This window comes from Astyanax mexicanus, chromosome 8 (genome assembly GCF_023375975.1).
Source record: "Astyanax mexicanus isolate ESR-SI-001 chromosome 8, AstMex3_surface, whole genome shotgun sequence".
In the NCBI taxonomy this organism is placed as follows: Eukaryota; Metazoa; Chordata; class Actinopteri; order Characiformes; family Acestrorhamphidae; genus Astyanax; species Astyanax mexicanus.
Genome location: NC_064415.1, coordinates 32,583,097 through 32,595,362, shown reverse-complemented (window position 1 = coordinate 32,595,362; position 12,266 = coordinate 32,583,097). Strand labels below are relative to the sequence as shown.

General features: G+C 35.9%; 1 protein-coding gene across 4 annotated transcripts in view; it reads right to left on the bottom strand.

The window, feature by feature from the left end:
- pde5ab (phosphodiesterase 5A, cGMP-specific, b) overlaps positions 1-12,266 on the bottom strand; it is a 93,818-nt gene that overhangs the window by 57,118 nt on the left and 24,434 nt on the right. For 2 of the 4 annotated variants that reach the window (XM_049482725.1, XM_049482726.1), the window contains exon 1: positions 3,700-4,044. The exons of the other annotated variants lie outside the window; for them this stretch is intronic. In XM_049482725.1, the coding sequence (XP_049338682.1) occupies positions 3,700-3,794 (95 nt within the window). In that variant the 5' untranslated portion in view covers positions 3,795-4,044. Of the gene's footprint in view, positions 1-3,699; positions 4,045-12,266 lie in introns of those variants that run through there. 4 annotated transcript variants of the gene reach the window in all.

The window sequence follows — 12,266 nt, the reverse complement described above, 5'->3', positions numbered from 1 at the left end:
CACTTAAGTGTCCTCCGCCTGTACAGCGAAATCAATAGCACTCACTCTGAAGAGCACTACTGGTCCCCTCCGGCGCAGAAAACATCTTGATTCGCTATTGCCGGCCAGCCGCGTATACATTCTTGGTGTCGATCCAAATTTTGCTTCTCATGAGCTGATATTCAGTAAAGCAGAAAGCATAACAATAGTCCATATGTGAGGGTTCAATCCAGTGCAGTAGATGAGAGGGTGAAATCAGCTAAGTGTGTGGCCAGTGGTTTAAACGAACACGAGATCTGTGAGGCCTTGTTAAACAACGTCCAAGAACATATGGAAAAATAAGGTGAAGTAGGGCAAAAGGTGGTTTAGGTGTCAAACTAAATTAAGTATGTAAAGCTCTGGAAAATAATAAGAGACCACTTAAAAATGATGAGTTTCTTTGATTTTTCCAAATTGAAAACCTCTGGAATATAATCAAGAGGAATATGGAGGATCACAAGCCATCAAACCAAACTGAACTGCTTGAATTTTTGCACCAGGAGTGGCATAAAGTTCCAAAAGCAGTGTGTAAGACTGGTGGAGGAGAACATGCCAAGATGCATAAAAACTGAATGGGAGAAATGTTGTTCGTAGTTTATAGATTCATTTTACTCAAACATATACCTATAAATAGCAAAATCAAAGAAACTGATTCGGTTCAATTCATTTTTTTTTTCAGAGCTGTATTTAAATTGAGAATATTTTATTGTGTTTACTGGTTTTTACAATGAGACATTCTTAGTTTTTGGGTTAAAAAACTGTTTTGGGACTATTTTAACAGTGTGGTAACAGTTAGAGCTGGGCCATGTTCACACTGTAAACCAGTTTACCATTGCATAATTAAATGATTAACTTATAAGTTATAAATCATTAAGGATTTTATTAAATATGTCTGAAAATACATTCACAGTGGTTTAATGTCAAAACTGCTGTTTTAGACAAACTCACCAGGCCAGAACTGGTTGTGGTGATGGAAACCAGACGCCAGAAGCTTTAAATGCCACTAAAAGCTGCCTCACAGAAAGTTATAATTACATACAATGACACAAAACAGTTATAAATACACTGCCATATGCCAGAGACACTGTTTTACATTAGTCCTGAGAGGACTGTTCATGTTCAGGCCTTCATGCTGAAGATTATGGAATTCAGTGTTAACATATAGGATTCAAAGCCGTACTATAGTATTTCTATTAATCCATTGAGCTGTTCAACTGATGTCGTAAACTAAAAACCAACAAAAAAATTGATTTTATTTTGAGAAAACAACGATAGAGAGAAAGAGAGAGAGAGAAAGAGAGGAAGAGATATATTAGTCAAATGTTATATCTATATTCTCATACCACGAAACAACTTTTATTATTGTTGAAATCCTGTTTCTGTTTAAAGTCACATCATCTAGAACAAATTCAAAATCAAAGCAGTTTTAAACTTTAATGTTAAAATTATGGTGTAAAATAAGAGCGTTTTAGTCATATCACCCACCCCAAATTTTGAAATCAAAGCACTTTTATACTTTTAATGTTTAAATGCAGTTTTTTCTCCCCAACATTTGATATTAAACAAATTTTATACGGTTAAGTTAAAAATCTAGTGTTTCCCTTCAATTTTACTTTAGATTTTAGTTTTAAAGTCACATCACCCACACTAATTTTAAAATCCAAACACTTTTATACTTTTATGTTAAAATTCTGGAGTTTCTCTACAACATTCTCTTCAACACTGCTTGAGATATAAGCTTTTTCGTCATATTAACCAGCCCTAATTTGATTTCAATCCATTTCAATACTTTTATATTTAAATTCTGGTGTTTCTCCTCAACCTTGCGTAAGATATGAGCATTTTAGACATATCCTCCAGCCTTAATTTGATGTCAAACCACTTCTATACATTTATGTTTAAATTCTGCTGTTGCTCTTTAACATTACTGCTTTCACAGTGCACATTGTTTTTTTGTGTACATGTGAAATTAAGACTTAAATTGATCAATTGGCACTGTTGGTGTACCAGTGGTGATTTAACGCTGGTAAATGTAGTGTGTAGTAACTGCTCTGTAACTGCACAAAGACCAGTGCTGCCTATTTATTCACTGTTTACCTTCACAGCCACAGCCAGGCTACAGGTGCTGCAGTCAGACGCAGTGTTTACAGCTCTATCTACACCTACTCTGATAATAATAACAATAAAAGAGCAGAAATGGGTTACAGGCCGTGAGCAGAATGGAGAGGAGTGATTATAGCTAAGCTACAGTGCAGCTGACTGCCAAGAAAACAGTCTGTAATGTGTACAAATGTCCAGAGTGAGAGAGAGAGAGAGTGGAGTGGAAGATAACAACTGCTTGCCAAAAGACAACAACACTTACACACTAAAAGCAGAGATACTGTACAATATAGGTACTTTCTTGTACTTTCAAATGTGTAATATTGGTCTTTGCAGGGCTATTTCCTCACAGCAGGAAGTACAGATTTGTACCATTTAACCAGCAAAAATGTAATTATGTATCACTGTATTAATAAACAATATATACAGCTCTGGAAAAAAATAAGAGACCACTTCAGTTTCTGAATCAGTTTCTCTGATTTTGCTACTTATAGGGTTATTTTTGTGTGTGTATATATATATTTGAGTAAATTGAACTTTGCTGTTTTATTCTATAAACTACGAACAACATTTCTCCCAATTTCCAAATAAAATAATTCTCATTTAGATCACTTATTTGCAGAAAAAGAGAAATAGTCAAATTAACAAAAACGATGCAGAGCTTTCAAACCTCAAATAATGCAAAGAAAGCCCATTCATATTCATAAAGTTTTACGAGTTCAGAAATCAACATTAATCACAGTTTTCATGCATCTTGGCATGTTCTCTTCCACCAGTCTTGCACACTGCTTTTGGATCACTTTATGCCACTCCTGGTGCAAAACTTCAAGCAGTTCAGCTTGGTTTGATGGCTTGTGATTATCCATCTTCCTCTTGATTATATTCCAGAAGTTTTCAATTTGGAAAAATCAAAGAAACTCGTCATTTTTAAGTGGTCGCTGTAAGCTAACTGAACTATGATTTACATTTATATGTATGGCATTTAGCTGACTTAAAAGATTATTTCTATTACAGAGGTGGTCCAATGTAGCGTTAGGAGTCTTGCCCAAGGACTTAGTTATTGGTGTAGAGCAGTATATAGTCAACCAGGAATTGAACTGGAGTATCTCACATGATGTGACAGCTCATTGGCATGCAGTGGTGTTATCCACTGCACCACACCAACCACTATCAATTATCAATGTGAGTGGCGAAATGTAACAGATACAGTGTTAATTTAACACTAATAAACTAGATGAAATAAACAACAGATACAAAAAAACAAATAGAGGTTTAGAGTCTAGAATATTCCTGCTGTTTATGAGGGGTAAAGTTGATTTACTGCCACAGACTCTGTCATTCATAATCACTCACTGCACCACACACACACAAACACTGACTGTCTGTCTGTCTGAGAACAGCACAATGTTATCAGTGGCTCAGCTCGTCGCTGGTGTAGATAAACTGGAGACTCAGGCGGACTGTTCTCCGCTCTCCTCCGGTCTCTAATCCCTCCGTTCCCCGCTCTGAGTCCGCTCTATCAGTTTAATATATGGTCTCTCTCTCTCTCTCTCTCTCTCTCTCCCTCTCTCTGTAACTCACCGGCTCGCTTTCCGCACGAAGTACGAGTGAGCGAAGTCCACATGGTCGTCGAGCCAAGCCTCCATCCTCCCGCTGTCCGGAGGAAGAGCCTCCATATCACCAGCCAGAGAGCACACACCACCAGCCCCCAGCGCTCATCAGCCCGGCTCTCCTGAGAGAGCAGGAGGAGGAGGAGGTGCAGAAGGAGATGGAGAGGAGGAGGTGTGCAGGAGGAGGAGGTGGAGAGACGCTGCGGTTCAGCGCGGAGCCGTTAATAAACCCGGACTGATCGGAGCAGCAGCGAACAGCAAAGCCATGTCACTTGTCAACATCGCGTGCGCGCGCGCTCTACACTGACCTCTGCACGCGGCGCTCTCTCTCTCTCTCTCTCTCTCTCTCTCTCTCTCTCTTTCTCTCTCTCTTCCTCTTTCTCTCTCTCTCTCACTCTCTCTCTAACACACACTCTCTCTCTCGCTCTGTATCTCGCTTTCAGGTAGAGGACAAACAAGATTTTCCACCTCCTCTTTCTAAATATCGATAACTGTAATTTTGTTCCTGTGTAAATAATTTAAAAACTTAATATTACTAAAATGAATTATTTGACACGTTTTGTTGAAATAGTCACTACAAACACACTGCACTACAAACTGCGTTTTACAGCCAGGAATGCAAAGAGCAATTTAGCTTAGCGATGAGTTCATTATACCTGGTAGGATCTCGTGGTCACAACTTTTGTAATTTTGATAAAACATGTCATTTTCTCAAGGTAAAACATTTCTACATTTATTTCTTAATAATAAAAAATTGCTTATCTAAAAATGATGACAAACAAGCTGTGCGAAAACATTTGTTCTCTTGTTATCAACTTGAACCCTCAATATTCGAAATACAAGTTTTAGCAATAACCCTTGACAAACAAATAGTTTTCTTGATATCAATAGAAAACAAATATTGAACTTGAGATAACATTTGCTTATCCTGACAAATCATTTTTTAATAATAAGAAAAACACGTTAATGAGGTAACATTTGTTTATCCTGAGTAAAAAAAAAGTATAGAAAAAAATGATCTCAGGAAAGTTGTGATAAAATATTAGTTATCTTGTTATGAACTTGAACTCTCTGGGTACTGGGAAAAACAAGTTATAAAAATTGGAAAACATTGTTTCCTTGATATCAATAGAAAGCATGTTGTGATATTGAGAGAACATTTGCTTATGTTGACAAATTAACTTATCTTATGATAATAAGAAAAAAAAACAAGTCGTATTGAAAACATTTTTCGATCTTGAGAAAACACCCTGTTGTATCAAGATCATGAGAAAAACAAGTATTGATATCAAGACAGCATTTGTTATCTTGACAAAACAAAATTTGTTAATTGGTTTTACCTTGAGATTGCAATAAAAAAAGTCTGTGATCATGTGATAATGGAAAAGAAACATAAAATTAACATATTATTAATCATTTAGATACTTGTGTGTGAATCAATTGTGTGACTCAAGCTTAACATATAATTGACACTTTGAGACAATGGTGTTATTTTTGTTAATGTCATTAATGCTGTACTGGAATGACTAACATTAAACACTGCAACCATTTCCTATGACCAGTTTATATCCAGGGAATTGTATGAATCCATCAAAGGTTACTGTAATAAAATAATCTGAATCTGTAAATAGAACTAGTCACTGCCTACCTGCTATATTTTAAGTCTGCATTCCATGCTCTGTATGTTAGTGTTAGTTCAGCAGCACAATTAATAACTCAAGCTTGAGGAAATCTCTTAGATTCCTCTCATAGTTTTCGAAGCTACAGAGCCAGCAGTCTGACTTAACGTTATTTAATTTCCGAGTCGAATGGAACATGAACCTGATGTTCATATTAATCATTTTTATGGAGCAGAACATTTGTTAAGGATTAATAGATAAATTAACATGTAAAAGAATTACTGATGGACAAAAAATGCAATATGTTTACTCATAGACACATACTGTACATGTGAGGAAACAATCAACTTTTATATTCTATTACATTTTAGTTGTTTATGTGTTTTTAATTTATGATGTTTTGTGGGCGTCAGCATGGGTACAGGTCTATGACTTTATGATACATCTAAATCTTATGTTCTATAAAATGTAAAAGTGTCAGGAGCTTTCAAATTAGATCAAAAATGTGAAAAATGACATAAGACAGGACACAAAATTTTGTTGCTTTGTACATTTGTACAACAATTAGAGCAAATTTAACCTACTCTATTATACTACTCTATTATAAACCTGCTAATTAAAAGAATATCACTCAGAATCAGACCAACTGTGTTCAATAACACTATCCTGACCACCCCCATCCTCTTCTTCTTTCCTGCTAATGTCTGTGCAGAAGGGTGTAGCCTTACCAGCAGATGGTGTCTCTTTTTCTCCAGAGAAAAGAGGAACACTTTGGAGACATATGTGCTCTCTTGGGCACAAATGTGACTCCACCTATACTTGACTGGAAGAAGATAATGAGGGTCCTTTGGGCATAAAGCCACTCAGACAATATGTAATTACTGTGGTCTGACGGGTGGAATAATGCGCTGTGAGGTGTATTTATTTTTGTTGATACCAATATTTATGCAGGTCTTACTGGTTCATTTCAACATTACTAATATATAAGAGCGGTGACAATGAAGAAATATTGTTTTTTAAAAGTGTTTTTTCATTATGTGAGCTACTTCTCATGTTTAGAAGACTTAAGACTACACAGAAATTGTAGTTTTTCCAGCTAAATCACTTTTCATTTTCACTTTTTTATTTTCTTTCATGCATGTGTCCAATCTGTCACAGCAAGCTGCACAACAGGGTGGGAAATTTTACGTTTTAGGACAATTTGGTCATTAAAACATGGTTGACCTACATTTGCAAGCTTTTAAATTGGTTATGGTGATCTTGTCCAGTCTTAAAGATACACATTGATTTTCTAAAATGGTTATTTATTATTATTTAATTACCTTGATATTTTGGACGGTTTAAAGGAGAAATCCAGTGTGATATAGACTTGGGTTGTAGTGAAACATGTTCATAACGAGTATGAACTTTTGTCAAATACCCCACCTTTCTTCACTCCCAGCATTCCAAAATACAGCATGTAATACTTTTAAGTGATGCTCCCAATAGGCTTGCAATGCTAGTGATAGGGGCATAGCCTTGCCCATTTAAATTAATCTACAGTATCTATTTTTACACCATTAACATTAATTAAAGCTGACAAGCACAAACCAAACTACAGCTGATAAGTCAAGTGAATACTCATATTAGTTTTGGACTGAAGTTGGTCCAACAGGAGCTGGAGAATATTTAATATATAATATACTATCATGCATTTCCACAGAATTAATTTTGCAATCTGTTCCCCAATTCTACCTATTCATTTGGGTTCATCAGTCAACTTTTCATGACTTAAATACAAGACGGCAGCTTCCAGAGAACTACCTCAAGGTACTGTGTGTATAAACAGTCATTTTGAATAAACTACTTGTTCACCTTCACTTTCTCATTTTAAATGTCAGAGCCCTCAGAATTCTACTAATGAAGTGTGGAGCTACTTTGAGCTTGTTAATAGTGTACAAAAAGTAATTTCTTCGCAAAGACAACTCTATGCCCCTATCGTTAGCACTGTATGTCTGTTGGGAGCTGTATTCAGAATGCTGGGGGCAAATGGAGGTGGGCTAATTAACATTATTATTGCTCCTTTAAAACTGATCTCAGCTTAATAAATATTTGTTGAAGTTAATCTTATTAATTGCTGAACATTCAGCATTCAGTGCCTTCAATCCTTGGAAAATAAAACAGTATGAATGTAGTGCTGTCACTGACATCAAAGTTTATCTTGTTTAAGACAAGTTTATCCCAAAATAACAAGGTTAAAGGAGAACTCCGGTGTTAAATGGGCAGTAGTGAAACATGATGAGGACTATGAACGTTTGTCAAATGGCCCACCTCCGTTCGCCCCCTTAATTCCGAAATACAGCGCTTTTAGCTGATGTTCCCAACAAGCTTACAGTGCTAGTGATAGGGGCATAGCATTGCCCATGCAAATAAATCATTGTTTTTACACCATTAACAGTAGCTTAAAGTAGCTCCACACATCATTGGTAGAATTCTGAGGGCCCTGACATCTATAATGAGGCGCTGAGAACTTTGAAAGTGCTTTTTAAGGTATTTCTCCATATACCGCCACCTTAAAATCACGATTGACAAGCATGAACAAACAGGTAGGATAGAGGAACAGATTGCAACATTTGCAATTCTGTGGACATGCATTAATGTTATAGAGATATTTTCAGCCATAGCTGGAATTGAACAAACAAACTAACTATGAAACTATTTCCATTTGACCTCCTTTTGGCCCTGTCTAAAAATGTTTTTTACTTTGAACTTCTATTACTCTTTGTACATCATTACTGTAAGTTGCTTTGGACAAAAGCATCTGCCAAATGTAATGTACTGTAATGAATTGATCAATTTCATGTGTTTTCACTTCCAACTCTGTGCCCCTATCACTAGAATTGTAAGCCTGTTGGGAGTATTGGCTAAAAGCGCTGTATTTTGAAATGCTGGTGGCAAACAAAGGTTGGGTATTCAACAAAAGTTTGTACTAGTCATTATGTTTTACTTCAACCCAAGTCTATTTTACATTGGACTTCTCCTTTAATATTCCTCTATATGTGTACAATGATGTGTTAATTCTAAATAAATCTGTGTAACAATATATATTGTTACACAGAGTTTGTATGAAATTGAAACACCTATGCACAAAACACACAAAAGCCACGTTATATTTATATTGACCCAGGTCATGCTAACGATAAAGTCAGGCCTTCCTCCCCATCTCTCTTTCTTTCTCTCCCTCTCTCCACCCCTCTGTTCGTTCCCCTCCTTGCCACCAGAGTTGACGGGCACCGCAGTCACGCAACATCCCTCAAGGTGTCACCTGATAAGTTCGCATGCACGCAAGTCACGGCTCTCCAGCGAAACACTGTCCAGATGTAGTCACTCATTTTACCCGGAGCTAAACTCCTCGGTTTGCCTTTCAGTCACAAGTCAAACAACACTCTATTCCGTTGTATAATTCCTCGGACTACATTAAACAGTTCAACCTCTATTGTAAACCCTGTCTTGAGGCATAGCCGTGGAAGATAACTGCGAAGGAGGAGAAGGCCCCGTACACAAGCCCACAATGGAAAAAATCTCGAGAACTTGAGAGCGAGCTGCGGCGCGCATCTTTCAACAAGGTTATCTTCCTGGAGAAACAATTTACGTGAAGTCAGTTTAGGCTGGGAGAGGCACTAAAGGTACAGGCTAATGGATTTATACACAGTAAAAATGTTACAAGGCACTGTAAAAGCATGCGGAAAAAAAAATTACCTACGCACCATAAAAGCCTAAAAATGTTAGAAGTGATGACGAAAGACCACCCTGATCACCGAGGAAACATTTGCCTGGTTGATCTAGATTGGAGATAGTGGCCCTCAAAGTAGATGGCAACAGGTGTCTAAAAATACACACTTATATTCATACACCACCTAGTTTCCTCTAGGAAACTTTGACCACTGGGACCACTTTCATATACAGCTCTGGAAAAAAATATAAAAGACCACTTAAAAATGGTGAGTTTCTTTGATTTTACCAAATTGAAAACCTCTGGAATATAATCAAGAGGAAGATGGATGATCACAAGCCATCAAACCAAACTGAACTACTTTATTTTTTGTACCAGGAGTGCAGGCATAAAGTTATCCAAAAGCAGTGTGTAAGACTGGTGGAGGAGAACATGCCAAGTTGTATTAAAACTGTGAATAAAAACAAGGGTTATTCCACCAAATATTGATTTCTGAACTTAAAACTTTATGAATATGAACTTTTTTGAGGTCTGAAAGCTTTGCACCTTTTTTATTTTAGCCATTTCTCATTTTCTGTATTTTATATATGTTTATAGAATCAAACAACAATGTTAATTTTACTCAAATGTATACCTATAAGTAGTAAAAACAGAGGAATTGTCACATCTTGGCCTCGTCTCGTGTCTCTGTGTCTTCCCCACGTGACCTGTGCTCCCCTGTGTCTCCTGTCTCAGTACTTTTCCATGTGTGTCTCATTTGTAGCTCCGCCCCTTCCCCAGGTGTTTCTAATTTTAGTGTTTCCTGTTACCTTAACGGGAGACTGGACAGGGCTTGAAAACTGATAAGGTAACAGGAAACACTAAAATTAGAAACACCTGGGGAAGGGGCGGAGCTACAAATGAGACACACATGGAAAAGTACTGAGACAGGAGACACAGGGGAGCACAGGTCACGTGGGGAAGACACAGAGACACGAGACGAGGCCAAGATGTGACAGGAATTAATTCAGAAACTGAAGTGGTCTCTTATTTTTGCAAAGAATCAACATGAATTACAAAATAACTACAATGAATTGTATGTATTATTCAGGCATATTATTCAGTTATTAGTTATACTGTAAACCTTATTATCTAGTAACCACTGTTACTCATTAGCCATTATGAATTACCCAGTAGCCACTACGAACTACACAGAAACTACTTGTATGAACCAAATGTATTATTCAAAACATATTCCATTATCATAAGACATTAGGCTTATCATCCAATATTTACACTGGAAATAAATATATATTAATAAAATATGGAAATAAAAATATAAATATATTAGCAGCTTTAGTTAAAGAAACAAAAAAACTAAATTTTAAAATTTGATTTTGTTTATGTCTGATGTAGTTACATATTACATGCTGTTTTAACATTTTTTTTTTACTTTTTTAACGTTTGCAATTCAAGTTAAAAATACAGAGAAATACAAACAGAAGGTAACATGGGGGGACAACTACACATTGACAGGGAGTGAAGGAAAGAGGGAGACACGCCCACTATGAAAATGAATGGTTGTAGGAGCTACTGGGAAGATTGTGAGCTAGTTTTCAAGTTCATAAAAAGCATTAACTGCTATAACTATCAGATCAATCAGCATAGCATAAATTATTCAGAAATTACAATAAATCTATAGTAACCACTGTGAATGACTCAGTAGTTAATATATATATATATATATATATATATATATATATATATATATATATATATATATATATATATATATATATTTGTCTTTAAGCTGCATAAATTACTAATAAAATGTGCATTATGTATTTACTACTATTAATTAAATTTAAAATTGATTCTAGAACATTCTAGCTTCTCCAATTTTGGGTTGAATAGTAGTTGTCTGTATAGGAGGCAACTATTTTTAAATATATTTAATATATATATATAAGTCTGGAGGAAGACTATTTCTGTCTATTTTCACATTTTCAGTTTTTCCACAGTTTTCAGAAACAGAACAGTAGAATAAGCTGCTATAACTGATAGAAATTAATAGAAACCACAACACTAAAAACATGAATCAGCATGCTACACCCATTTCCTTGGTTACACCACACCCACCACACAGCCCCCTCTCACTCCTCAAACCAAAACTACACTCTTGCTCACTCTGTACGGCATCTGCAGATTCTGCCCCAGTGGCGAATGTTTTCCAGTCCAGGCTAACCTCCTGTTCCACCCTCACTCAGGCCTTCTGCCCTGCAGCCGTTTTCCAAAAGGAACCCTTCAGTAAACACGCCGGGCTATGGAGGGAGATTTGCTATTTATAAAACTGCTGGAAGACTTCCTCAGGCACTGCAAATGTATACATAATCAGATCCTGTGCATGTACACACTGATAGCATTAAAATGGCAGATGACCAAACTCACAAATCATCTATAAGAGTTTGGAAGGCTCTGATACAAGTAATAGGGTAAAACTATGTGTATTATGCACTCTAAAAAACAGAGGTACAATATGAGTACTTTTTTGTACTCAAAGGTACACTCTTCATAATTGTACCCTCAAAGGTACAATATTGGTCTTTACAGGGTCAGATTTGTTCCCTCTGAAGTACAAAGTAATTTCTAAGTACAAATTTGTACCATTTAACCAGCCAAAGGGTACATTCAGTATTCTGTATTACTGTACTAATAAACAATATATATTTAAATTGCATATTTTTTATTTAAAAGCCAGACAATTTTGGATCATCAAGTTCTTGACACATATTCAGTTGATGATAATGTTTATAATCTTTATGATCTTTACTGGCACAAAAACCATGGGTACAAAAAAGGACTTTCACTGAAAGGTACTTTTTTGTACCTCAATATAAGGTACAGCCCCAGCGACAAGCTTTGTACTCTTTTAAGTACAAATCTGTACTTCCTTTTCTTAGTGTGTGTGTGCACTGATTATACTGGTGAGAGTGTATTATCAACTTAAAAAGAAGGAAGAAAGATTAGATCAATATTATATCATTATTTTAAGGTTTAACTTATTAGATTATTATCAATAAGACTTAAAAGATCATCCACCAATCAATCTGAATTACTCAATGTAATTGATATAAAATACTCCATAAACCACCATACAGAAATTACTATGATTCAGATGTACTATTCAATACATATTTATTCAATTATTAGTAAAGAAGCCTTATCATT